The following is a 27,607-nucleotide window of genomic DNA, read 5'->3' on the forward strand; positions in this document are numbered from 1 at the left end:
GAGAAGACCTGCCCATGAAGTGCTGAGAGTCAGCTCTGTCAGTGTTCATACCCAGCCCTGTTTTGCTGCTGCACAGTGACTCCCTGAAACCATTCCCCAACTTGGCTCACTCATTGCAAGCTGCCAGCTCCCCTGCCCTGAAACAAGGCAGAACCGTGAAGAAGTAAGCTGGAAAATTGAAGCAATGTTAATGTTTATCATCAAATTTTCTTTCAATTTATTTTCTTTACACCGGTAGTTAGGTTGCTTGTACTCTCGATGTCATGGTACCAATGTGTCACTCGGACTATAAAAACAATTGATGCTGTGAGAAAGGCTCAATTAGCAGCAGGGGGTCTGGGAATCATTAATGCAGCCCGTCAGGAACCCATCCTACCAGAGCCAGCAACCCCTATGGCTGGCTGGTACTCAGTGTGCCCTGATCTACTGAACCCTCTGGGTCTGGTATCTTGCTCCTAAGCTCTTCGCACAGCCTGTTGACATTGGCTGCCAGTTGCCTACGCATCTCCGTGTATTTCAGCTGTAGATCCCTCAGTAAAGCCACGGCTTCTTCATACTCCTGCCTGGTGACACCCTTGCCCCGCAGAACATGAGCTGTGTGGAACCACAAGGTTTCTTGGTTAGTGGAGGCAGCACAGTTACTCTTAATCACAGGGTCAGAGTCTGGACACTGTAGCCTAAGGTGCAGAGAATTACTGGGATGTTGGTGACAAGGAACTTGGGGCAGAGCAGGCTAGGAGATTTAAAGGTGTTCGGCCAACATGGGAAGATACGTCTGATGGTTGGGGCAAGGGTTGAGAAAGACAGAGAAATCAGCAAACCGAGGGGGAGCTGCAAATGGATGACCCATCCTGCCTGATCCAATAACTTTCTCCCTCTTGTTTATCTAGTTTTCCTTTAGTCCCAGGGCAGTAAACAAGGTAGATGACAAGATGTTTCCAGTGGCAGGAGAGTCTCAGACAAGGAGACATAGTTACACCATTAGGGGTCAGTAATTTAACACTGAGGTGCAGAGGGTGACTCTCTGGAATTCTTGACCCAGAGGGTTGTGGAGGTTGGATCATGGGACAAGATTAACGAGGAGGTAGATAGGTTATTGAAAGGTCAGGCAATTGGGAGTTGTGGGGATCTGACACACAGGAAAAGATGAAGCCTGGGGTAGATCATATCGAATGGCAGAGGAGGCTTGAAGGGCCAAGTGGCCTACTCATACTCCTATTCTCCTAGGTCCGTTCAGTTCTGTGTTCCTTACAGAATTTGCCAGTGATCATCTTTCATTCTCTGCTTTTGGTTCCCCCAACAAGCGGAAGAATCACTACATCTACAGAAGATAAGATCCTGCAGATACTGGGGATCTGAAATAAATTGGGGAAACGCACAGCAGGTCAGGCAGTGTCTGAAAGGAGAAACAGGGTTATGTTACGTGTCAATGACTTTTCCCTAAATGCTGGATATTGCCTGACCTGGTTATTTCCAACATTCCCCATTTTATTTCATTTGTACATATTCCCTATCAAATACCTTAGTACATTTTAACGGCCTCTCTTAGATCAACCCATCAGACCTTATGCAGAAAAAACCCTAGACTAGGTAAAGATCAAATTATCTCTTGTACCATGCCCAGGTCAGAGGAGCAGCTGCCAGCATTTAAGGAATGGTTAACAGGCCATGATCAATCTTGGGTGTTGGAAGACCCGAGTGATTGGCTATAAAGGCCTGGAAATTGGATTTGCATGGTGCCTGCATTTTGGGAACTGGAGTCCAGTTTGGGCTTTACCTTAGTAGGTTTAGTTAGAGATCCTTCCAGGTGAAATCACACCAGCTGCTCAATTGTTCATTCAGTTCTGGGTATCCTTGGCATTTTCCTGCAGCAGGTGCAAGGCCAGTGATATTACTGGAACACCCATTTCTGCCCTTCCTGACAAACTGGAGCAGAAAGCTGCAGCCTGTGTCCCTTGTGGAATGGGTGGTGCACTGGGAGTGCAGTGTGCTGCTATTTTGGAGGGGGGGGGTGGAATGGGGTTGTTACCAGGGATACTGCTGACATCAGGTGACATAAGTCACTTCAGAACTCGCCTGCAGGCTTCTCAAACACCTTCCAGAGTCCAGTGTCCCTTCTCCAGCATTGAGCTGCTCCCCCAGTGGGTGCCATCAGTGCCCCATTATAGCCATGGCTGGCCACTCAGTAAGTTGGGCCATGTCTGTCAGGAAAGAGCCAACTCCCACAGTCTTCAGAGACACTGCATCCTACCAGGGCCTCTGAGCTGTGTGTGTGTGTGCGTGCGTGCAGGCTGGTGGTTTCCAAGGCTGTCATCATTGAGATGAGTGAGATTCTGGAGGAGGACCTTTGGCTGTTTTGCATCTGAGTATGTACCACCCTAACGCTTTTTCAATCTGGATTTTGTTCAATTTTGTGATTTTTTATTTTGTGCGTGTGGGGAACCCAGTTGAGGATAGGACTAAACACCAGTCTTCTAGGCAAGAGGTACTTTACCCCATGGAGGCAGTAAATGTGAGAAGAATCAATGCTCGTACAAAATAGGAACGGTCCACCATGAAACCAATTAACAGGATAAGGATGGGAATTGAGTCATGATCATCACAGGAAGAGCCTGACAGGAGGTGACTGCAGTAAATTTATCTGGAGTGAGAATCTGACCTGAAACTCTGCTTCTCTCTCCATGGACGCTGACAGACCAGCTGAGATTTTCCAGCCTTTTGTTTTTCTGATGCCGAAGTAGGTTTCAAGTACTCATAGATAGGTCATGGTGATCTACCCTCTCTGGTGGATAGATAAATACAGCACGGAAACAGGCCCTTTGGCCCAACTGGTCCATGCCAACAAGGTGCCCATCTAGGCTAGTCCCATTTGCCCATGTTAGCCCCATATCCCTCTAAACCTTTCCTATCCATGTACCTGTCCAAGTGTCTTTTATATGTTGGTATTGTACCTGCCTCAACTACTTCATCTGGCAGCTCGTTCAACGTACATACCACCCTTTGCATGAAGGTTGCCCCTCAGGTCCCTTTTAATATGAAAGATCTCCCAGGGCTCCTCAGAGAGCAGGGGACTTGAGGAATGAATATATACCCTTGAACTGGAGTGATTCACAAGGCAGTTCTGTGCTGCAGTGGTGTACAGTAGGATCTTCCTGCTGTAGAGGGCTGGTTGGTCAACTGAAACAGAACACTGATGGAGTTACCTAATGGAATACCAGTCATGGCTCTCTGCTCCTTCATCCTCTTTAGGATCTCCTCCATTTTATCGGCTTTGCTTTTGTGGGACGTACATTCTGGAAGGTTCTGGAGCAGCACAAAAGAAAACAATGAATATCTTGCACAGCTACTGCCCCTCCCTCACCACAGACCCTCGGGAAGGTCGGGAAGCCAGTGAACACATGCAAGTTAATAATTAGTTGGGATTTTGTGTTGCTGAGGGAGTGCTGCCTGGTCAGAGGCTTGTCTGCCTGCTCTTGGGGAATGGGAAGTTGAAGGGGCCACTTGAAGAGCAAACAGTTGGCTTATATTCCTCAGCTAAAAGAATTTAAAACCACAGGCCTTTCATGTGAGGGATGTTTCTGGGATCTGCCTGTGCCCATGATCACATTTCCTATGACAGCTGTGGGTCAGGGGATAGTCAGCAGATCATGGTTTCAAGTCTCAGTCCAAAGACTTGAGTCCCATAGTCCATGCAGATTCTACAGTGCAGTATTTACAGTGTTGGAGGTGATGTGAGATGCTTGGCCTTCTCTTCATGATCTTGGAAGCTTTGTTGAAGACAAGCAGGGGCTTCTGGGGGGTGAATATTTACCATTAAGCTATCATCACTGAAGTGAGTTATCTGGTCATTGTTGCATTGCTACTTGTCCATCCCTGATGTGTTTCCATCACAACTATCATCACAGTTGGAAAATTCTTCCTTGGCTGTGAAGAGGTTTGGTACATCTTGAGGAGTTGAAATGCAGGTCTTGCTTTTTATTTCAGAGCAGACTTCATCCTTGTGTTTTAGGAGAGCAGTTGATAAAATGTGCGGTTGGACTGATGCTGGGGGTGCCACTGGCTTCTCTCAGCCACTACCATGGGTCCAGGCTAAAGGATCCAGCCTGCATGCAGCTCCCAGCACAGTGGGAGGCATCGGCAGGCAGCTGGGCTCCAGGGAGGCTTTTCCAAAGGGAGAGTTGGCATGGAGGTGAGGATCTGTAGGCCTTGGGAGACATGGTCACTGGGAGCAGGAGTGAGGGACAGGGTGTTGTCACAAGTGATTAGGGGAGCCGCCTTATCCTGTGGACAGCTTATGCCTGGACGGTGGGGTGTCAGCCAGAATAGCTCCTTCCTTGCCTGGCATGGATACAATGGGCTCCTATGCTGTAACTTTATACAATGAAGTGTTGCAGTAAGGAAGTTATAAAAGTAGGAGGATACCTTCCTCTGCTTAGGAACATAGGGCCTCCTCTGGAGGTTCACACTGCTGAAGGGATCTGGATACAGCTGCAGTTTCCGAAGGTGCCGTTCCAGTTGCTGAACGTTCTGTTGAATTCCTGAAGGGGGAAACATGGAATCAGGAAAAATGCAGGAGAACCAATGACTGAAGCACAGGCAGACCTGGACATGGTGAAGACACTTCAGATCAAAAAGCTGCCATGGAACTCAGCTGGTTCAATCTGTTCTGAACAGTCCCCGAGCAGCCCTTCACCGCTCACTACCACCGGATCCGACTGACCCTTCAATGATTACACGACTTTGAATCTTTGATCCGTAACTGAAAAGGAAAACCTGCTAGGAACCTGAAATAAAATCACAAAATACTGGGAACACTCAACAAGTCAGGCAGCGTCTGTGAAGAAAGAAACATGTCAGGTCATTTCAGTTCTGAAGAGTCATAACCTTGAAATGTTAACTATGTTCCTCTCCACAGAAGCTGCCTGACCTGCATTAACATTCCATGGGTTGGTCATTGACGATGTCAGCCCAGTTCCAGTTACAGCCTCTGACCTTTTGTCCCATTACAGCTTATCTCTAGGCTTTCCTTCCAGCCGGGCCTGTGTGATGCAGGTAAATTCCCAAATGGCTGCCTGTGGCTAACGGAGGATCCACTTGCAGTTGACTGGACCTCTGATGATAAATTTAACATGACTAATTTACCCAGACGTTGGTTATGGGATGCAAATATCACTTCCACGAAGTGTATCCACGTGAAGTTTAACTTCATTGTGTGTTGGTAAACTGGCAAGTTGTAAAGCAGAGCTTGTGGGTATTTTTTTAGTCATTGAGTGTTTTACTTCTTTGATTAGTAAAAGATGATGGATGTTTATGAACTATGAAGAGAGAATCCCGAGTTCTCCAGCCTCTCTATGAAGCCCCTCAACACTGATACCGTTCTGGTAGACATTTGCACCCTCCCTAAAGTGGACCCACAATTGGACAGAATTACATCAGGTCCTAACCAGCGTTTTATATAAAGCCTTTTGGCACTCAATATCAATTGTGTCTGTTGTTTGAAATCATTACTATCTGCACCACAGAGCTCTGTACAAAGTCCAGCATTGGTCCCAGCTCATATCTCCCATGACACTGTGTGAATGTGGGTAAGTATGCGGCGACTTGTTTCTACACCTAGGACCTGAATGCTTTTTAGCAGCCTTCTGAACTTGTTCTGCCACCTTCAAGGACGTGATCATCCACCCCCGTTCTGTTGCTGCACTATTGACCGTGCACCATTTAACACATGTTGCCTCTCTTCATTCTTTCCACCAAAAACTGAAGAAACATCAGTGCCCGTGGGTGCCACCATTTCAACTAGAGGTTTGTAAATTTACAAGAGATTTCAGAAAAAATGTCTTTAAGCAAAGACTGTTCAACATCTAGAATAATCCTTTCAGAGCAGGATTGAAAGCAACATTTTGTGGAGGAACAGGTTTGTTGGGCTGAATGGCCTTCCCACATTTTTGATTTTGTCTGTTCTGGTACTGCTGTGGTAATGCAGGAGCAATGGTCGAGAACAAGATGACAGCACTGGTGAATAAGGGGAGTGACTGGGAGCCAGACGGGAAGTGGAAGGAGTTGGGGAAGAGGCATTACTCATGCTTCAACTGCTAACTATGTTTAGAGGTATTAGAGTCAGAGTTGTACAGCTCAGAAACAGGCCCTTCGGCCCAACTCATCCATGCAGACCAAGTTGCCTACCTGAGCTGGTCTCATTTCCCCATGTTTGGCCCGTATCTCTCTGAACCTTTCCAATCCATGTACCTGTCTAAATGTTTTTTAAACATTCTAATAGTACCCACCTCTGGCAGCTCGTTCCATATACCCACCACCCTTTGTGTGGGAAAACTTGTCCCTCAGGTCCCCTTTAAATCTTTCCCCTCTCACTTTAAACCTCTGCCCTCTGGTTTTAGACTCCCCTACCCTGGGGAAAAGACTGTGACCATCCACCTTATCCATGCCCCTCATGGTTTTATAAACCTCTATAAGGTCTCCCCTCAGCCTCCTTCACTCCAGGGAAAAAAGCCCCAGCCTCTTTTTATGACTATTATGTGACCTGTTGCCTCCAATCACCCCTTTCTCTAGTAACTAATAAATGAAAAAGTGTTCAAAGTAACTAAAAAAAAACATTTTTATTAACGCTTATTTTTCCTTCTGGGTTTGTTCATTGCAGTATGTGAGAGATGGATGTTCAATTCCTGCACCCTCTAGGGCATTCCTGGAAAGCAGCCAACTCCAGGTAATATCAATAATCCAAATGCCATAGATAGGGCACAGATAACCTGGTTGGAAAATGGGGGAAAGAATCACTTACCAACTGGTTCCACAAAGTAGGGGTCAGTTGTAGCATCCAGGAGTTCCTCATACCCTTTGTATCTCTCAGGGAGATCTGTTGTTACCGAGGGCACTGCTGTCTGCTTTATCTCCAGGGCCACCTTGTCTTCGCTGTTCAACGTTATGTCTTCAACCTTTGGAAACAATTAGGAGCAACAGATATTATAGTATACAAGATGGCAGCACGGTAGTGTAGTGCTTAGCGTAACGCTATTACAGCGCCAGTGACCCGGGTTCAATTCCGGCTGCTGTGTGTGAGGATCTTGTACATTCTCTCTGTGTCTGTGTGGGTTTCCTCCGGGTGCTCCGGTTTCCTCCCACATTCCAAATACGTACGGGTTAGGAAGTTGTGGGCATGCTACATTGGTGCCGGAAGTGTGGCAACACTTGCGGGCTGCCCCCAGAACACTATGCAAAAGATGCATTTCACTGTGTTTCAATGTACATGTGACTAATAAATATCAGTGTCACAGTCAGAATGGGAGATAAGGCAGGGACCAATGATGGGCTTTGTACGGAGCACAGACAAGGTGCAGTGCAGTTACTAATGATTTCAAACAACAGACAGAATTGAAATTTTGGCATTAGGAGAATGTGGAGCACTGATAATTCTGAGGTCAGAAGACAGTGCTCACAGAAAACACAGGGCTCCATTCCCGAGGTCGGGGAATGCCCGTCATTGACACAATTGGCGACTGTGGTAATGCAAGAGGTGTGAAATCAGCAGGTGATTGCTGTACTCTGTCTGAACTCTGCCTTGCCTGGGAGTGACTGGATCCAATTCTACATAACAGCTAGGGTGAAGGCTAGGTTTTAGGCAGACACGTCCCATCAGAAGGAATAAGTCTGGTCTTCCTGACATAGTGGGGGAAATGAATGCAGCCAAGAAAGGCTAGTTACATATCAGAAACTCAGAGTTGTCACATCTGACTTTTGAAGAACAGGAAATGTTGATAACTTTGCAAAGCTGATGGATGGACATTTAGTGCCAGCCATGTCCATGTGGGCTTCCCCTGGGGTGCTTCAGTTTCCTCCCACATCCTTAAAAGAGGCAAGCCAGTGGATTAACTGGCCCTAGTGTGTAGGTGAGGGGTAGAATCTGGGAGGAGTTCATGAGAGTGTGGGGAAAATTAAAAAAAATTGGTATTAAGGTAGGATTAGTGTTAGTGGGTGGTTCATGGTCGGCACAGACTCAATGAACCGAAGGGCCTGTTTCCATGCTGTATCTCCCAATGACTAATTTAGCAGGGTTAACCTGAGTCATGAAGAATCCTTCCACGGGCTTTTCTTCCATGGCCTCTTGGTGTTGCTTCTCTGGATTTCCGGTGGTGGGTTCAGGAATGCTGTCTCGTCCCCTGCAGGTCCCGTGTGTCGCTGACATGGGTTCTGTGCAGATATCGTCCACCTGTCCTGGAGGTCTGAGCTCTGCCCCTCCACGCTGGGTCCCTCCAGGGCCACCACATTCCAAGCCAAGGAGCTGTTTGGCTGTTTCTAGCATCGGGGGCTGTTTCGGGATCTTTGGAATGTGACTGTCAACCTGGAACAAGCAGGACATGTCAACCTCATTTCACTGGAAGCACATCAACCCAACACCTTGTGAGACACAGCTCAGGGCCTCTTCTATGCAAAACCCACGGGACTCACACAACTATAGCCAGAAGCCATCAAACCAAGATCATTCAGCTTTCACAAGAACGTGGTTTGAACGTGGCTGAAGGGCCTGTTTCCATGCTGTATAACTCTCTGAAGTGCTCGCTCTGGAATATCGTTGGGAGAGTTACAGCTTCAGGAGGAACGAGAGTGGATTGTGTGTGTGTGGTTACCTTGCGCTTGGGATTGAAGACCTTGACGACAGGTGGCCTGTCCACTGGCCGCGGCTCACCAGTGATCACCTCGATCCCTAGCCTGTCCTTCAGCATGGAGATCACCAGATGGGGTTTCTTCCCTGTGTGTCAAATCAAAGAGGGCTGGGGTAAGAACAGAGCTGTGGGCTTCCCAGAAAACCAGAGTCACACGGAGGCACTAGTGCAACCTTTAGGTCTGTATCCTTCTGTGCCTACTTAAGCATCTATCTAAATGCCTCTTGTATGTAGTGAATGTACCTGTTTCCAGCACCTCCTCTGGCAGCGAGTTCCAGATAACAGCTGCTCTCTGTGTAAAAGTGTTCCCCTCAAATCCCCTTCCTCTCACCTTAAACCTGTGCCCTATTGTTTTTGATGTCCCTACCACTGTTTGCAAAGAGGGAATGTTCCTATTTAGCAACTTCTATGGCCTCAGGAAATACCAAAGGATGTCACTGCCAATGGAGTGCAGTCCCTGTTGTAACACGGAAATGCGATAACCAATTTGTGTTCAGTAATAGCCCACAAACAGGAAGTAAATGAGCAGACAACCTATTTTCAGACAGTGAGGAAACCCCCTGTTTTTCTGTTAAATGGTGATGTGCAATCTTTTAAGTCGGTTCAAGAAAGCAGATGCATCCTCGGCTTAACACCTCCTTCATAAAACACAGCTCCCTCAGTACTGCATGGAGAATTTTAATCTGAATTATGCGCTTAAGTGATATCAGACTTAGCCGGAGACACAGGAGACTGCAGATGCTGGAGTCTGGAGCAACGAACAAGCTGCTGGAGGAACTCAGCGGGTCAGGCAGCATCTGTGGGGGGGAGCGGATAGTCGTTTCAGGTTGAGACCCTTCATCTCCCAGCTAGATGAAGGGTCTCAACCCAAAACATCGATGGTCCATTCTCCTCCACAGATGCTGCCTGACCCGCTGAGCTCCTCCAGCAGCTCGTTCGTTGCTCCAGATTTTAGCGTCTGCAGTCTCCTGTGTCTCCATTTCACTGCTCCACTGCGAAGCTTCTTCAAGGTATGCCCACTTTGAAGATTCCTTCCTCTCTTTGACAGGAGTTCTGTGAGACTCTCAGTATTTCCCCTCCGTGATTTCGGAATTAGCCATGTGGTTGAGTTTGAGGAAAGAAATTCTAGGCTGCAGGAAGATGTCAGTGTACTGATTGGGCAGGCAAAAAGGTGACACATTGAATCAGTGCCGAGAAGTGTGAGCTATTGGACCGGGGAGGTTCTGGCTGGATGATTGGCCAGTGTTACAATGCATTGTCAGTAGAGCAGGGATTGCAGTGTCAGGATGCTTGCTGTTTTATCTGTGTGGTGCATCTGTTAGTTTATGAAGGTAAACAGCTGTGGCAACAAGATATTCTACCGGTGCTGAGGGTGATAGGGTTCTTGTAGATGGTCAGTTTACTCAGTGCTGGGAAAAGACAAACAGCTAACAGCTCCTCGTCATCCGATATCTGAAACAGAGGAAGAGGGAACGTGCATAAGTCATGACTCTCTGTGGGAGTAGCAGCAACACTTTCCCCCCCAAACCACATGGTTTGGCCTCAGCAATATCCCAGTCTCACCTTCAGGAAAACACTTGCTTCCATGGCCCTTCATCTGTAAGCTGTTCACCAGCCTGCCACTGGGAGGCATCATGATCTCATTGAGCAGCCCTTGTTGGGCTCAGACTAGGACTGGGTGGGATGGGGAACTAAAGCTGATAACGACAGGTTCACTGAATGATGCAGCACAGGAGGACGACGTTTGGCCCAATGTGCCTGTGCTAGCTCTTTCAGAATTCTCCTAATACCCTCCAACCCACCCGCTCCTAACATCTGAATGTTCTCGTTATTCAGATGTTTAATTGGAATTGGTTTATTATTGTCACTTGTACTGAGGTACAGTGAAAAACTTGTCTTGCATACCGATCATACAGATCAATTCATTACACAGTGCATTGAGGTAGTACAAGGGAAAACAACAGTGCAGAATAAAGTGTTACAGTTACAGAGAAAGTGCAGGTAGACAGTGAGGTGCAAGGTCACAGTGAGGTAGATTGTGAGGTCAAGAGTCCATCCTATCGTACTAGGGGACCGTTCAATAGTTTTATAACTGCAGGATAGAAGCTGTCCTTGAGCCTGGTGGTACGTGCTTTCAGGCTTTTGTATCTTCTGCCCGATGGGAGGGGGGAGAAGAGAGAATGTCTGGTGTCGGAGAGGGTCTTTGATTATGCTGACTGCTTTACCGGGGCAGCGAGAGGTGTAGACAGAGTCCATGGAGGGGAGGCTGGTTTCCATGATGTACTGAGCTGTGTCCACAACTCACTGCAGTTTCTTGACAGGGCTTGATGTTGAGATGTTTTCACCAGTGGGAGAGCCTCAAATAAGGGGATAGAGTTACAAGATAAGGGGCCGGTCATTTAAAACTGTGTTGCCTAGAAATGTCTTCTCTCAGAGGGTGGTGAATCTCTGGAATTCTCTGCCCCTGAGGGGGTGGAGGCCAGATCACTGGGTATATTTGTGGCAGAAATAGATAAATATTTGAAAGATCAGGGAGTTAAGGGTTTTGGGGAACTGGCACAGAAGAGGAGTTGAGACAACATAGATCAGCCATGATCACACTGAATGGGTAGGCTTGAGAGGCCGAGTGGCCTACTCCTCCTATTTTCTCGTGTTCAGGCTGGGGAGTACAGAACTAGGACTCGGAGGTTTATCACCAAGATGAGGAGAATGTTCCTTGCACAAAGGTTGGTAAATGTGTGTATTCTCTACCTCAAAGGCCTCGGATGTGTGAGTTGCTGAGTATACTCGAGACGGAGATCAATTAAAAATTTGTATCTAGCAATTTATTATGTTGCTACCCCTGCCAATCAGTGACATTCCAAGTGTACAAGGACATAGGTGAAGCTGAAATGGCTGTGGTCTGAACAAGAGTTGATGTGGGGTTCACCCACTGATAAATGCTGGAGCACTTCAATGCTGCCCCTACACACTGCACCGTCCATGCAGGTCCCCTCCCCTTCACCACTCCTTCACAAGTAGGGTTATGGCTCTGAACCTCATTCCTAGTGTGGAACCTGGGGAAAAGGTAGAGGAAAAAGGGAGGCAGAGAGACTGATGCAGACTTCAGGCAATACCTTATTTTTTGCAAGGCTGAGGTGTACCAGCCCTGAGAAGGGAGGTAGAAATTCATACGTTGCTTCTGGGAAACACATTTGTTTGGCTTTGGGGGTTTCCAGCAATTGGTCCATTGTTCCTTGCCCCTGAAAAAAAAGGGAGAATGGCTTCATTTATTTTTAGCTACAGTATCTCCTCAGAAGTGAATAAGCCACTTGACCAACTGCCAGTAGTTCATTGGGTTCAATATTAGGACCCTGGTAGGAGTAATGGGTTCAAGGGGGCAAGACTGTAAACCTTGGCAGGCAGCACAGTTCCTGGTGAGAGGGCAGCGGCTTGGGATGAAGCCCTACCCATACATCAACTGCTGGTATTGTTCAACTGAACGGCAATTTCTACAACCTTCATCTTTCAGATCACTCCATAGCCTCAGTCCGCCCCGTCAGTAAACCTCAATGAGGTCACCCCTCCTACCTTCCAGTGAGAATAAACCCAGCCTATCCAATCTCACCTTATGACTACAGCCCTCCATTCCAGACAACATCCTGGGGAATCTCTTCTGCACTCTCTCTATTGCCACCACACCCTTCCTGTAGTGTGGAGACCAGAACTGTACACAATACCCCAATTGCGGCCAGACCAATGGTCTGTACAGCTGCAACATGACGTCCCAGCACTCGCACTCAATCTGTCGGCCTATGAAGGCAAACATGCCAAACGCCTTCTTCACTGCTCTATCCACCTATGTCGCCATTTTCAGGGAGCTGTGAACTTGCACCCTGAGGTCCTCCAAACACTAACACTCCCAAGGTCCCTGCTGTTTACTGTATTTATTCTGTTGGAATTTGACGTCCCAAAGTGCATCACCTTATATGCTTATAAACTACATGAATCAGAAAGTTATGCTCAACACCTGTCAAATCTTGGACAGAGCACATTTAGTAACCGTGCACTTCTTGCCTCCACTTTGTAAAAAGGATATTAAAGAGCATTGGAGAGGCTGCAGGGATTTAGAAGGATAATACCAGAAATGCTTTAATACCATATGAGACTTTATAAGGCGTTGGTCAGGCCACATTTGAAATATTGTGAGCAATTTTGGGCCTTGTATCTAACGAAAGATGTGCTGGTCCCAGAGAGGGTCCAGAGGAGGTTCACAAAATGATCCCGGGATTGAAAGGCTTAACCTATGAGGAGTGCTTGATGTCTCTGGGCCCGTACTCGATAGAGTTCAGGAGGAGGGGGGATCTCATTGAAACCTACCAGATACTGAAAGGCCTTGGTAAGTTCTTGATTGGTAAGGGGGTTAAGGGTCACGGGGAGAAGGTGGGAAAATGGGGTTGAGAGAAAAAAAAAATCAGCCATGATCGAATGGCGGAGCAGACCCAATGGGCCGAATGGCCTAATTCTGCTCCTATATCTTGTGGTCTTATGCGAGAGCATATATGTCAGGAGAGGTTGAACAGACTGGGTCGCTTTTCTCTTGAGAAAAGGCAGCTGAGAGGTGAGCTAATTAAAATGGTGAAGGGTGTTGATGGAATGGACACTGAGAATGTTTCCATCCGTGGGGAAGAGCAGAGCCAGTGGCTGTCAACACAGGAGAGTCACATTCAATCTGGAGTTCAGAGTGGTGAGGCCGTGAATCTACTCCCACAGGGAGTGGTTAAAGTAAATAGAAGAGATGCATTTAGGGAAAGGCAGACAGGCATCTGAGGGAGAAGGGGATAGGGCGTCAGAGTCATACAGCACAGAAACAGGCCCTTCGGCCCACCACGTCCATGCCAACCTTTTTGCCCATCTATATTAATCCCATTTCCCACATTAGACTATATCCTTCTATGCTTTGCCTATTTAAGTGTCTGTCTAAATGCTTCTTAAATGTAGTCATTGTGTCTGACTCCACCGCCTCCTCTGGCAGCTCGTTCCAGATATCAACCCCTCTCTGTGTAAAAACCTTACCCCTCAGATCCCCTTTAAAACTCCTTCCCCTTGCCTTAAACCCATGCCCTCTTGTTGTTGATACCCCTACTATAGGAAGATGATTTTGGCCACCTAGCCTACGTCTTTCATAATATATACCTGTGTCAGGTCACCTCCCAGCCTCATGGCTCTAGTGAAAATAAATCCAGCCTACGTAATCTCTCCCCATAACTAACATCCTCCAATCCAGGCAACATCCTGGCAAATCTCCTCTGCGCTCTCTCCAGCGCAATCACATCCTTCCCACGGGGACACGAGAGATGCAGGGTTTCGACGCGACCGTTCCGTTCCTTCCACAGATGCTGCTCACCCGCTGAGTTCCTCCAGCAGACTGTTTGTTGCCTCACATTCCTTCCTACACTGTGGCGACCAGAACTGCACACAGTATTGGTCGCACTGATAGATGTAGATGAGGAAAGGTGGGAGGTGATTGAGACGATCATAAGTACCAGAATAGACTGTAGAGCCAAAGGGCCTGCTTTTGTGCCTCGCATCCTATCTAATCCAATTGTAAGTACTAATTTCTCATTTGCACATTGAGAAAGATGGCACTGAGATGACAAGAGACAGGGGTGATTCGGTGAGACATGGTTCCTGATCAGGGCTGTCAGTGGCAGGGACCTCAGCTCAGGAAACGGCAGCCAAAGTCCAGTTGTCCCCAACAGGAGCACCAAGTTAAGGAATTACTACAGTCACTTTTAAAGCAGTCTAACATACTATACCTCCACAGCAGTAGAGGTCTCGCCAAGGCTATCGTTTGAACTTACAGGATGACGCACAGAATCTGCAAAGAGACGAAGACAAGTTAATGAGTGGGCAAGGATGTGCCAGATGTAGTATAATGTGGGAACTTGGGAAGTTATTGATTTGGGAAGACAGGTGGCGCAATGGCCCTAATTGTGGAGGGGCAGGAGTACAGGAGTAAGGAAGTCTACAGTTGACAGGACATTGGTGAGACCACACCCAAATTACTCTACATACACTTGCCTGGAGCCAGTACAGCTTAGGGTCACCTGGCAGATTCCTAGGATGAGAAGGCTGTTCTACAAGGAACAGGTTGGGTCCATTCACTGGACTCTTAAGGAATGAGTTGATCTGACTGAAGCATAAGATGCTGAGAGGAATTGACAGGGTAGATGCTGAGAGCTGGAGAGTTTACAACTAGGGAGTATATACTCAGGGTAAAGGAATGGTCAGGACTGAGATGGTGCAAAATTTCTTCACTCTGGGGGCTTTGAATCTTTGAAAGTCTCTATCCAGAGAGCTGTGGATGTGGAGTCAAACCTGGGACTGTTGTGGTAGGGCGGGAATGTGGGAGAGGATCAGTTGTGATCTCATTGCATGGAAGAGCAGGCTCAAGGGATCTTCTCCTCCCATGCAAGGGTAGAGATGGCTGCAAATTAAAGATCAAAGGACACAAATTAAATTCCAAAAGCAACATGTTGCATTTGCTAGAAATCTAAAATAAAACAGAAAATGCTGTGAATGTTTATAGGGTGATGATTGCCTCCTGGTTTTGGTTCAGATCATCATGTCAAAATGTTGACTTCTGTTTTCTTCCCCCACAGATGCTTCCTAGCCCACCGAGCTCTTAAACATTCTCTTTAGTAGTATATGAACTAAGTTACTGAATACAGCTATGCCATTTACACAGCACCCTTCATGAACTCAGAATGTCCCAAAGGAATGTATAACCAATTAATTTTTTTATTAGAAGTGTAGACGCTGTTGCAGTCCAACAATGTTCAGATTGCTGGATCCAACCGTTAGCAAAGTAATAATAACTAGATAACTGGTTTGTGACGTTGATTTAACGGTAAATACTGAGTGGATGCAATAGGAAAATTCCACATTCTTCCTTATTTTCCATCCACTTGAGAGAGAAGACAGGGCCATGGTTTAACATCACAGGCAAAAGGAGGCACTCCCAACAGTGCAGTGCTCCCTCAGTACTACACCTCCGACACTTTCCAATAACGCACAACAAGGCCCCATTTGGGTTTCACCAGAACCCCTTGGTTTCAAACCTCAACACAGCTTTTACCAAAGGGGAAAACACTCCCGTGGTTGGAGTCATACCTTGCCCAAAGAAAGATGGTTTCTTTCTGGTCAACTTTCAGCACTGGCTGATAAGTGGAAAGACACCTGTGACACAAAAGTGCCAGGCAACGATTCTCTCCAAAATGAAAGAATCTAACCATCTACCCTTGATATTAGGAAGCATCACCATCACCAATTCCCTCACCGTCAGCATCCTGGGGTCCATCATAGACCAAAGCCTCAGTTGGACCAGTCACATTAATACCAAGGCTACAGAAGCAGATCAGAGGGCTGATTTCATCCAGCAAATGGCTCACCTCCCATCACCCCAAGGTTTTCTGCAGTTATTCACAAAGGCTCCTCGAACACCCCCTCCCAAATTCATGACACGTGCCATCGGAGAACAAGGGCAGGAGGTGCTGGGGAAGACATCTACCTGCAGTAAGAACAGAAAATGCTAGAAATACTCAGCAGGTGAGGCAGCACTTGTGGAGAGAGGAATAGAGTTAACGTTTATGGCCGACGACTTTCCGTTAGAACTAGGAAAAGTTAGAAAACAAGCACGCTTTAAGCTGCAGGAAAGGGGAGAGGTGAGAGAACAGCGAATGGCTACGATAAGGTGGAGACCATGAGAAACTGGAAGACACAAGTGGTGCTGGTGCTGGCTGAGATGGTCGAGGGCTTGGTAGTCATAGCCATTCTGTTTGGAGGGGGTGCAAGTAGAGGGAGATGAATCACATCAGAGCGAGAAGGAAAACAATGTTGGAACTGAGATAAGGAACATGGCAGTTGCTGGAAATCCGAAATAATGGTGAAAATGCCAAGCAGATAATGCTAATTCAGTTTTTCACTTTCCACAGATGCTGCCTGGCCTGTTGAGCCTTTCCAGGATTCTGTGTTTGTTATTTCAGATTTCCACCATGTTATTTTACCGCCTGCTGGTTCCCCTCCAAATCACGCACCATCCTGACTTAGAAATGCAAAGCCGTTCCTTTATGGTCACTGGGTCTACATCTTGTAACTTCCCCAACAACAGCAGAGTACCTTCACTGGAAGGGCTGCAGTTGTTCACCACCATCCTCTCAAGGGCAATTAGCAATGGGCAATAAATTCTGGCTTTGATAGCATCACCCACGTCCTAAAAAAATGAGTAAATAAAAATATGATGTGGTGTTCCCACAGTACAACACTCTCAATAATGTTCTATTTACAATGTAGTGTTCCCCTCAGTCCTGTGGGAATAATACGGCATTCCCACAACACTATCACCCCAACAGTGTGGCACCCCCTCAGTACTCTCTCTTCCAATGGTGGTGGCAGTGTTGGTGTAATTGTTCTGCCCAGTTAATGTAAATAGTGGGGCATGGAATCAAGACAGCTGCTGGCACTATTACCATTTGCAGAGAGGACTGCCAAGGAATCTAGGTTAGAGGTTGAACCGTGCTCCCACAGCCCTGATGATGAAAAATGAGAAAGAAATGGTGAGAAATGCACAAGCGAGGATAGTGCACGAATTGGAGGGGAACGTAGAAGTGAGGATAAAAAAAATCAAAAAATTGGTAGGTGCTGGAAATCTGACATTAAAACAGGAAATACTGGAAACACTCAGCAGGTCAGGCAGCGTCTGTGGAAAGAGAAACAGGTAATGTTACAGGTCAGAGTACCTTCATCAGAACTGGGAAAGAGGAAGCAAGTTGGTTTTAAGTTGCAGAGAGATTTGGGGAGCAATGGTGCAAAAATCCAGCTGCTTAAAAGACACTTGGACAGGAACAAGGATAGGAAAGGTTTAGAGGGATGTGGGCCAAACGCAGGCTAATGGGACTAGCTTAGATCAGAATCTTAATCGGCATGAACCAGTTTGGCCAAAGTGCCTGTTTCCATGCTCTGTGGCTCTATGACTCTATGCTGGAGCAGCTCAGTGGGTCAGGCAGCATTTGTGGAGACAGAAGGATGGTCGATGTTTCAGGTTGAGACCCTGCATCAAGATTATTGAGGAGCGATGGATAGGTCAAAGGGAATATCTCCGATAAGGTTGCCATGGGGGATAAGCTATGAACGAGGTCATTCAGTCGGTGGGTTAATGGACATAGAGAGAGACAGAATCTGAAGGAACATAAAAGCTAGGAAGTGAGAGTTGTAGGAAACACCGAGCAAGTCAGGCTGTGCTGATGGAAAGAGAAAAAAGTAGTGAGATTGTTCCCAAGCTACATGTTGTCCTTCTAGTTGGTAGAGTTTGCTGCTTTGAGATGTGGCCAAAGAAACTCTGACACTACAGGTAAGGTGGTGGAGGAAGAGTGTGTTTAATATCGTGCTGATGCTCAGGTGGGTCCCTTCATTTTGATTGGCTGCACTTCTTCAGCTTTGCAGGGTACTGTACCACCTTTCCCAATCTTAATAACGATCCAGGAGTGGACGTCTGCATGAGGGGTTAGCATGTTGGCTATGTTGCCTTCCACAGTCAAATATCCCATTAACAGTCCCTCTCTGCCATTGCCACGTGAATAATGCAGTAACCAGAAGGCAGTCATCATCTGTGTGACCACAAGTCACTGACTGTAGGGAAGGAAAAGCAAACGGGAAATTAAACCCACCGGCAAAAGGTTCTTCTACCTTCTCCTCGTCCTCATCCAGCTCCTCGTCATCGTCCAGCTCCTGCTCCTCCTTCATTTCCTCCTCCTCTTTCACAGTCTTCCCCCTCTCACCCTCTTCCTTCTGCTCCTCTTCTGCCTCCCCCACTCTCTCCCCCTGCTCCCCCACTCCCTGTTCCACTCTCTCCCCCTCCCCCACTCTCCCCCCCTCCCCCACTCCCTGTTCCACTCTCCCCCCCTCCCCCACTCTCTCCCCCTGCTCCCCCACTCCCTGTTCCACTCTCTCCCCCTCCCCCACTCTCCCCCCCTCCCCCACTCTCTCCCCCTCCCCCACTCCCTGTTCCACACTCTCCCCCTCCCCCACTCTCTCCCCCTCCCCCACTCCCTGTTCCACACTCTCCCCCTCCCCCACTCTCTCCCCCTGCTCCACTCTCTCCCCCACCGTCTCCCCCTCCCCCACTCTTTCCCCCTCCCCCTCTCTCTCGCCCCTTTCTCTCAATTGTCCCTGAGCTTCGACATCAGACTGAAACACAGAAATTTCCACTGACGGCGCTGATGGACATTTGATGGGCTGTTTGATTTGGCTGATGATTGAATGGCAGAGCTGAGCACTTTCAGTCTTCTCAAAGGGTGCAGAGGTCTCCATCTGTTGCAGGTAGGGGACCCCAGTGAAGTTGTTTTGGTCGAGATTTAAGTACTTTAGCCTGTTTAACAACGAGGAAGAAAGTAGTGGTAAGGTACAATATTTTGGATTGGAGAGAATATATGGGCAAAGTGTGTAGGATTTGACTGAAAATCAATTAGAAAAGTTGAGGTCCACATTATGGGGTAGTACCAACTAGCAAAGGTAAGCTAAGTGAATGGGTAGGTAGTGCAAAAACTTTGAACAATGAAAGAAGGGAAGACAGAGGAGTAGATAACCCTAGTGTCGCTTTTACAAAGCTTCAGAAAGTCAGCTATCTTTCATTCTCTGGGGCCTCGATGGAAAAATCTTGACCATATATTGTCTGATGTTCCGACCCACTTCAAAGTCAATTAATTATTTCTGAAGTCTGTCAGAATCATAGAATTGTTAAGGTATGAATCCATGCTGGTTCAATGAAGGGCAATCAAGACCGCAACCCTTTGTTGCCTCCACCTATCAACTCCCAGCCTCTGTCGTTATTTCCACTGTTCCCTCTTGACAGCATGTACACCAGGATCAAGGACAGCCTGCTGTTATCAGACTCTTGAATGGACCTCTCATACTCTAAAGATCATCTCTTAATCTCCCAATCTAACATAGGTTAGGTCCCATGGAATTCAGGGAGAGCTAGTTAGGTGGATTCAAAATTGGCTCGGAGCTAGGAAGCAGAGGTTTGGTGGTTGAAAGCTGTTTCTTGGAATGGAGGCTGGTGACTAGGGGTGTGCCGCAGGGGTCATTGTTGGGGCTCTTGTTATTTGTTATTTATATAAATGATTTGGATGCAAATACAGAAGGCTTGATCAGCAAGTTTGCAGACGGCATGAAATCAGGAGGTGTTGTTACTAGTGAAGAAGGTTATCGTAGATTACAGGGGGATCTTGATCAGTTTGGGAAGTGGGCCGAGAAGTGGCAAATGGATTTCAATAGGTGGTGCATTTTGCAGGATAAGTGCAGGGCAGGCATGGTAGTGTAGTGGTTAGCGTAACGCTGTTACAGCGCCAGCGACCCAGGTTCAATTCTGGCCACTGTCTGTAAGGAGTTTGTACGTTCTCCCTATGTCTGTGTGGGTTTCCTCCGGGTGCCTCTGTTTCCTCCCACGTTCCAAAGGTGTATGGGTTAGGAAGTTGTGGGCATGCTATGTTGGCGCCGGAAGCGTGGCAACACTTGCAGGCTGCCCCCAGAACACTCCACGCAAAAGATGCATTTCAGTGTGTTTCGATGTATGTGTGACTAATAAAGATATCTTACTTTAGTTTGGAAAGTCAAACCAGCATAGGACTTATACTATGAATGGTAGGGCACTAGGGAGTATAATGGAACAGAGGGAATACAAGTGCATAGTTCATTGAAAGTAATGTCACAGGTAGACAAGGTGGTGATAAAGGTGTTTAGCACACTGGCCTTCATCAGTCAGGCCACTGAGTATAGGAGTTCAGATATTATGCTGCACTTGTACAAATTGTTGGTAAGGCCGCACTTGGAGTACTGTGTACAGTTTTGGTCACCCTGTTATAGGAAAGATGTGGTTAAACTGGAAAGAGTTCGGAAAAGATTTATGAGGACGTTGCCAGGACTGGAGGGCCTGAGTTACAGGGAGAGGTTGGCCAGGCTGGGTCTTTATTCCTTGAAACGTAGGAGAATGAGGGGCAACCTTATAATAGTGTTTAAAATTGTGAGAGGCACAGATAAGGTGGATGGTAACAGTTTTTTCCCCAGGGTAGGGGAGTCCAAAACTAGGGGGCATAGGTTTAGGGTGAGAGGGGAAAGATTTAAAAGTGACCTGAGGGGCAACATTTCCACACAGAGGGTGGTGAGTATATGGAACGAGCTGCCAGAGGAAGTGGCTGAGACAGGTACAACAGTATCATTTAAGAAGCACTTGGATAGGTACATGGAGGGGCTTGGAGGGACATGGGCTGAATGCAGGAAATTGGGACTCGCTGGGTGGTCACGGTGGTCGGCACGGACTGGTTGGGCTGAAGGGCCTGTATCTGTGCTGTATTGCTCCATAACTCAATGGCTATAACTAATAGAATTATGGTCACTTGTTCCAAAGTGCTCTCCCACCAACGTATCAACCACTTGCCCAGCTTTATCTCCTAAGAGAAGGTTGAGTGTAGCACCTTCTCTAATAAGGCCTCCTACATACTGCTTGAGAAAACCTTCCTGGACACACTTAACACATTCTGCCCCATCTAATTCCTTAACGCCAAGGCAGTCCCAGTCAAATCCCTCAATACTAAGACACAGTCCCATTCAGGTTGACACTCAAGTGTGGAACTGAGTCCCGATCTATCAGAGGTCCTTTGTTTAAGATGCTAAACTAAGGCCCAATCTGGTGTCTCGGGTGGACATACAAGATCCCATAGAACCATAGAACACTACAGCACAGAAAAACAGGCCATTCGGCCCTTCTAGTCTGTGCCGAGACATTATTCAGCTAGTCCCATTTACCTGCCCCCAGCCCATACCCCTCCGGACCTCTCTCGTCTATGTATCTATCCAATTTACTCTTAAAAGTTAAGAGTGAGCCCACATTTACCACATCAGATGGCAGCCCATTCCACACTCCCACCAATCTTTGAGTGAAGAAGTTCCCTCTAATGTTCCCCCTAAACCTTTCCCCTTTCACCCTAAAGCCATGTCCTCTCGTACTTATCCCATCGGTCCTATTTTGAAGAGAAGCAAGTGTTACTTTCATTGTTCTAGAAAATGTTCTTCAGAACACATCAGAGAATAAAACATTACCTGGCAATATCACGTTGTTGACTTTGGGAGTTTGCTGTCCATAAATTGAATGCTACACTTCCTACAATACGACAATGACTTTATTTTCTGTAAAAGATTTTGAGATGAAGAAAGACTCCATGGAAATACAAGTCCTTCTTTCATTGTTGTTATACAAGGAAGTACTAAATTTGTGAACAGCAAGTTTCCAAGGACAGCTGCAATCTGTTTTTTTAGGGATAACTACTGGCTAGGACAGTGGGAAAGCTGTCTTGTGTTCCTCAAAACCCCAGAAATCTTACCTATCCACATGAATAGGCTGTTGGGACTCATCTGAAAGGCAGGACATTCAAGGAACAGTCTCTCAGTACTGCTCTGCAGCTTCTGCCCTGGGTAATAGTTACACATAGTCTAGAGCACAGAAGCAAATCTTTCAGTCCATAAGGCCTGGTGCTTATGATCCACTTGAGCTTCATCTAAAAGCCTACCTTTAGTCGCTTACATGCTGACCTAGCTTTCCTTTAAGTGCATCTGCGGGAAGGTCAGAGGACTGGTGGAGAGGTGGAGAGTGGTGTTGTCAGCGTAAATCTGGTCCTGTGGTTTCAGACGAGGGCATCCAGTAAATGGAAAATAGAAGGGAGCCAAAATAGATCATTGGCAGTAAAGCCAAAGTAATGATATAGGTACAGGAAGAGAAGAAGAGCTTCTCTGCCAAAGAACGAGTAGACAACATAGAACATAGAGCAGTACAGCACAGTACAGGCCCTTCGGCCCACAATGTTGTGCTGAACTATACAAACACCTCCTCCATGGTCAATCTAACCCTTCCCTCCTGCACAGCCCATAACCCTCTATTTTTCTTACATCCATGCGCCTATGTAAGAGCCTTTTAAATGTCCTTGTTGTATCAGCCTCTACCACCACCCCTGGCAGTGCGTTCCAGGCACCCACCACTCTCTGTGTGAAGAGCCTACCTCTGACATCTCCCCTGAACATTCCTCCTCTGACCTTAAACAGAATTCCTCTGGTATTGTCTATTACTGCCCTGGGGAAAAGGTGCTGACTGTCCACTCTATCTATGCTTCTCAGAATCTTATACACCTCTATCAAGTTGCCTCTCATCCTACATTGCTCCAAAGAAAAAAGCCCTAGCTCGCTCAACCTATTCTCATAAGACATGCTCTCCAATCCAGGTAGCATCCTGGTAAATCTCCTCTGCACCCTCTCTAAAGCTTCCACATCCTTCCTATAATGAGGTGACCAGAACTGAACACAATACTTTAAGTGTGGTCTAACCAGGGTTTTACAAAGCTGCAACATTACCTCGCGGTTCTTGAACTCAATCCCCCAGCTAATGAAGGCCAGCACACTATTCACCTTCTTAACCACCCTATCAACTTGTGCTGCAAGATCCCTCTGTTCCTCCACAGAATCTCAGCTCAGAATCCTGCCATTAACCTTGTACTCCACCTTCATGTTCATTCTTCCAAAGTGCATCACTTTACACTTTTCCAGATGGAACTCCATCTACCACTTCTCTGCTCAATTTTGCAACATTTTTATATCCTGTTGTAACCTATGACAACCTTCTACACTTTCTACAACCCCTCCGACCTTCATGTCATCCACAAACTTTCTAACCCATCCACCCACTTCCTCATCCATGTCATTTTTTTAAAAATCACAAAGTGCAAGAGTCCCAGAACAGATCCCTGCAGAACACCACTAGTCACTGACCTCCAGGCAGAATACTCTCTATCTACTACCACCCTCCGCCTTCTGTGGGCAAGCCAATTCCGAATCCACTCAGCCAAGTCTCCATGGATCGCATGCCTCATGACCTTCTGGATGAGCCTACCATGGGGAACCTTGTCAAACACTTTACTAAAGTCCATATACACCACATCCACCGCTCTATCTTCATCGATTTGTTTTGTCACCTCCTCGAAAAACTCAATTAGGCTCGTGAGGCACAACATGCCCCTCACAAAGCCATGCTGACTATCCCTAATAAGACTATGCTTCTCCAAATGTTCATAAATCCTGTCCCTAAGAATTCTTTCCAATAGCCTGACCACCACTGACGTAAGACTCACTGGCCTATAATTCCCAGGATTATCCCTATTACCTTTCTTGAACAAGGGAACAACATTAGCCATCGTCCAATCCTCTGGTACCACTCCTGTGGCCAGGGAGGATGCAAATATTATCGTCAACACCCCAGCAATCTCTTCCCTCACCTCCTGTAGTAACCTGGGGTATATCCCGTCCAGTCCCGGGGACTTATCTATCCTAATGTTTTTCAGAAGCTCCAACACTATCTCTTTCTTAACCTCAACATGCTCCGGCACATTAGCCTGTTCTATGCTGACCTCACATTCGTCAAAGTCCCTGTCCCTAGTGAACACTGAATGTATGTGTAGAACACCTTGGGGTTTTCCTTAATTCTACTTGCCAAGGCCTTCTCATGTCCCCTTCTAGCTCTCCTAAGTCCCTTCTTAAGCTCCTTCCTGGCTACTTTATAATTCTCAAGAGCCCTACCTGATTTTTGCTTCCTAAAGATTAAGTCTGCTTCCTTCTTCCTCTTGACTAAATATTTCACCACTCGTAAACCATGGTTCCTTCACCCTACCATCCTTTCCCTGTCCCAGTGGGACAAACCTATCCAGAACCCCATGCAAGTGTTCCCTAAACAGCCTCTACCTTTCTTCTGTGCATTTCCCTGAGAACATCTGTTCCCAATTTACGCTCCCAAGATCCTGCCTAATATTGTCGTAATTAGCCCTCCCCCGATTAAAACCTTTCCCATATCGTCTGCTCCTATCCCTGTCCACGGCTATTGCAAAGGTCGGGGAGATGTGGTCACTATCTCCGAAAGGCTCACCCATCGAGAGGTCTGTCACCTGACCAGGTTTATTGCCTAGTACTAGATCCAGTATAGCCTCTCTTCCAGTCGGCCTGTCCACATACTGTGTCAGGAATCCTTCCTGGGCACTCCTAATAAATTCTGCTCCATCTGAACTTTTTGCACTAAGGAGGTGCCAATCAATATTAGGGAAGTTGAAGTCTCCCATGACAACAACCCTGTTATTTTTGCACCTTTCCAAAATCTACCTACTTATCTGCTCCTCAGTGTCCTGGTGGCTATGGGGGTCTATAGAATACTCCCACTAGAGTGATTGCTCCCTTCCTGTTTCTGACTTCCACCCACATCGACTCAGTAGATGATCCCTCCACGACATTCTCCCTTTCTGCTGCTGTGATATTATCCCTGATTAGCAATGCCACTCCCCCCCCCCTTTTACCTCCTTCTCTATCCCTTTTGAAACATCTAAACCACAGAATATCAAGCAGTCAATCTTGCCCTTGCGACAGCCAAGGCTCTGTAATGGCCACAATATCATAATTCCATGTACTGATCCATGCTCCGAGTTCATCACCCTTATTCTTAATACTTCTTGCATTAAAGACATTTCCACCCATCCAACTGACTGTGTTTACGTCCTGTCCACAGTCTATCCTTCCTCACAGTCTCTCCGCATAATGCATCTACCTTTACACCAACTGCTCCATCATCTGACCTAACACTCTGGTTCCCACCCCCTGCCAACCTAGTTTAAACCTTCCCCAAAAGCTCTGGCAAACTTGCCCGCAAGGACATTGGTCCCTCTTGAGTTCAGGTGTAACCCATCCCTTTTGTATAGATCATACCTTCCCCAGAAGAAATCCCAGTGATCCACAAATCTGAAACCCTGAAGAACGGAACTAGGAGAGGACAGTCCCACCCAACTGGACAAAAGCTTGGAAGACAGAGAAACTGAAAACCCAGTCTATAAAATAAACTGTGGGGTAAATGAACGAAATCTCCTTCATATACGTTACTACTGAGTGGGTTTTGCCTGTCTGGAGCAGGTCACTGTGAACCAGAAAAGGGAGAGTTGGTCCAACAATATTTCTTACCTGTGAAGACTGGCCAGGCTTGAAAACACACAGGGGTCAGAGAGTCTGTTCTCATCCAGCATCAGAACCTCAAGGACTGGAAATCTCAGAAAGGGTTCTTCCAGCCTGTGTTTACACACACATGGTAATAAGAAGACCTTAGTGAGGTGTGTACATCATAGAAACATACAGGACAGGCCCTCCATGCTGACCTTGATGCCCACCTATACTAATCCCATTTGCCCTCATTAGGCCCATATTCCTCCACACCTTTTCTATCCCAGTACCTGTCCAAATGCCTTTTAAACATTGTAACTGTGTCTGCCTCCACCACCTCCTCTGGCAGCTCGTTCCTGATGTTCACCACCCTCTGTGTGAAAAACTTATCCCTCAGGTTTCTAATATATTCATTCTTCACTATTTATCATTATTTGCTCTGTCAATGATCAGTTGTGAAGATTAGAAGTAGGCTAGAAGATTGAGAAAATGTTAGAAACCAGTAAAGGATGACTAAAAAAAGACAGAAAAATATAGATTGTGAGAATATTTTACTAAGAGATATAAAAAGAGAAAGCAAGAGCCTCTCCATGTAAAATAAGATAATTACTTATTAGTCACATGTACATCAAAACACACAGTGAAATGATTTCTTTTTGCGTTACTGAGAATGTGCTGGGGGCAGCCCACAAGTGTCACCACTCTTCCGGCACCAACATAGCATGCCCACAGCTCCTAACCCGTACGTCTTTGGAATGTGGGAGGAAACCAGAGCACCCAGAGGAAACCCACGCAGACACGGGGAGAACATACAAACTCCTTACAGACAGCGGACAGAATTGAACCCGGGTCGCTGGCGCTGTAATAGCGTTACACTAACTGCTACACTACCATGCAGCTCACGGGCTGTGTCGGAGGCCAGGATTGAACCTGGGTCCCTGGAGCTGAGCAGTGGCAGCAGTATATAAAAAGAAAGCTGATACTTTAAGGATCAGACTGGGGAATTAATTACATATAATAATGATATGGCAGAGACCCTGAACAAATATTCTGTGTACATCTTCATGGTGGAAAACACAGAAAGCATCCCATTAAGATTAGAAAATCCAGGGCAAAAGAGAACAAATTAAAATAATCACTATCACAACAGAAAAGATATTAAGCAAACAAATGCACTGAAGGCTGACGAGTCCCCAGGACGTAATGGTCTGCATCCTAGGGTTTTAAGAGATATAGTTGCAGAGATAATGGACGCATCTTACAAAATTCCCAAGATCATGAATAGGTCCAGTAAATTGGAAAATCATAAATGCATTGCCACTATTCAAGAAAAGAGGAAGAGACAATGCGGGAAACTATAGTAAGCCAATCTGTTATATATCATTGGGAAAATGTTGGAACCCATTATTAAGGAAGCAGTAGCAAGACATTTAGAAATTCATAATGCAACTAAGTAAAGTCAACATGATTTTATGAAAGGTAAATAATATTTTATATATTAATTGGAGTTGTTTGAGACTGTAGATAAAGGGAACCCAGCTAATATAGTGCATCTGGATTTCAAACAAACATTCGATAGGTGCTGTATAAAATGTTACTTACAAGGCAGTTGCAAGAGATTCTGCAGATGCTGGAATCTGGAGCAACACACAAAATGCTGGAGGAACTCAGCAGGTCAGGCAGCATCTATGGAGGGAAATACATAGTCGACGTTTTGGGCCGAGACCCTTCATCAGGACTGGAAAGGAAGAGGGCAGAAGCCGGAATAAGAAGGTGGGGGAGGGGGAGAAGCACAAGCTGGCAGGTGACAGGTGAGTCCAGGTGAGAGGGGGAGGTAGGTGGGTGGGGGAGGGGAGATGAAAGGGAATGATGTGAGAAGC

The 27,607-nt window shown here is 46.6% G+C and overlaps 2 protein-coding genes across 4 annotated transcripts in view; both read right to left on the reverse strand.

Annotated features, from left to right (window-relative positions):
• Positions 1-51: 51 nt before the first annotated feature.
• Positions 52-18,463, reverse strand: LOC127575694 (X-ray radiation resistance-associated protein 1-like). Of its 3 annotated transcripts, XM_052025652.1 has the most exons (10): positions 15,036-15,320; positions 14,474-14,535; positions 11,792-11,917; positions 10,037-10,127; positions 8,640-8,761; positions 8,072-8,353; positions 6,797-6,950; positions 4,423-4,538; positions 3,204-3,303; positions 52-594 (listed from the first exon to the last, which is right to left on the reverse strand). In XM_052025652.1, exons 1-10 carry the CDS (start codon positions 15,190-15,192, stop codon positions 392-394), a joined length of 1,413 nt encoding a protein of 470 aa, XP_051881612.1. In that variant the 5' UTR covers positions 15,193-15,320; the 3' UTR covers positions 52-391. The 3 variants fall into 3 exon arrangements, with proteins under 3 accessions (XP_051881612.1, XP_051881613.1, XP_051881611.1); XM_052025653.1 differs by lacking the exon at positions 52-594 and adding an exon at positions 18,383-18,463 and having other exon boundaries at positions 3,167-4,538; positions 14,474-15,144; XM_052025651.1 differs by lacking the exon at positions 52-594 and having other exon boundaries at positions 3,167-4,538.
• LOC127576112 (X-ray radiation resistance-associated protein 1-like) overlaps positions 16,305-27,607 on the reverse strand; it is a 31,933-nt gene continuing 20,630 nt past the window's right edge. The window contains exons 8-10 of the mRNA XM_052026498.1: positions 25,752-25,856; positions 18,866-19,083; positions 16,305-16,330 (exon numbers count right to left, since the gene is read on the reverse strand). Of these exons, the coding sequence (XP_051882458.1) occupies positions 16,305-16,330; positions 18,866-19,083; positions 25,752-25,856 (349 nt within the window). The remainder of the gene's footprint in view (positions 16,331-18,865; positions 19,084-25,751; positions 25,857-27,607) is intronic.

This window comes from Pristis pectinata, chromosome 11 (assembly GCF_009764475.1).
Source record: "Pristis pectinata isolate sPriPec2 chromosome 11, sPriPec2.1.pri, whole genome shotgun sequence".
Classification (NCBI taxonomy): domain Eukaryota; kingdom Metazoa; phylum Chordata; class Chondrichthyes; order Rhinopristiformes; family Pristidae; genus Pristis; species Pristis pectinata.

Coding starts and splice junctions, on each gene's coding strand:
- LOC127575694 (XM_052025651.1), bottom strand. CDS start 15,192: ATGTTGCTTTTGGAATTTAATTTGTGTCCTTTGATCTTTAATTTGCAG. Junction 8,354..8,639: donor TCTTCAATCCCAAGCGCAAG/GTAACCACACAC, acceptor TGCTTGTTCCAG/GTTGACAGTCACATTCCAAA. Junction 6,951..8,071: donor AAGGATTCTTCATGACTCAG/GTTAACCCTGCT, acceptor TTGTTTCCAAAG/GTTGAAGACATAACGTTGAA.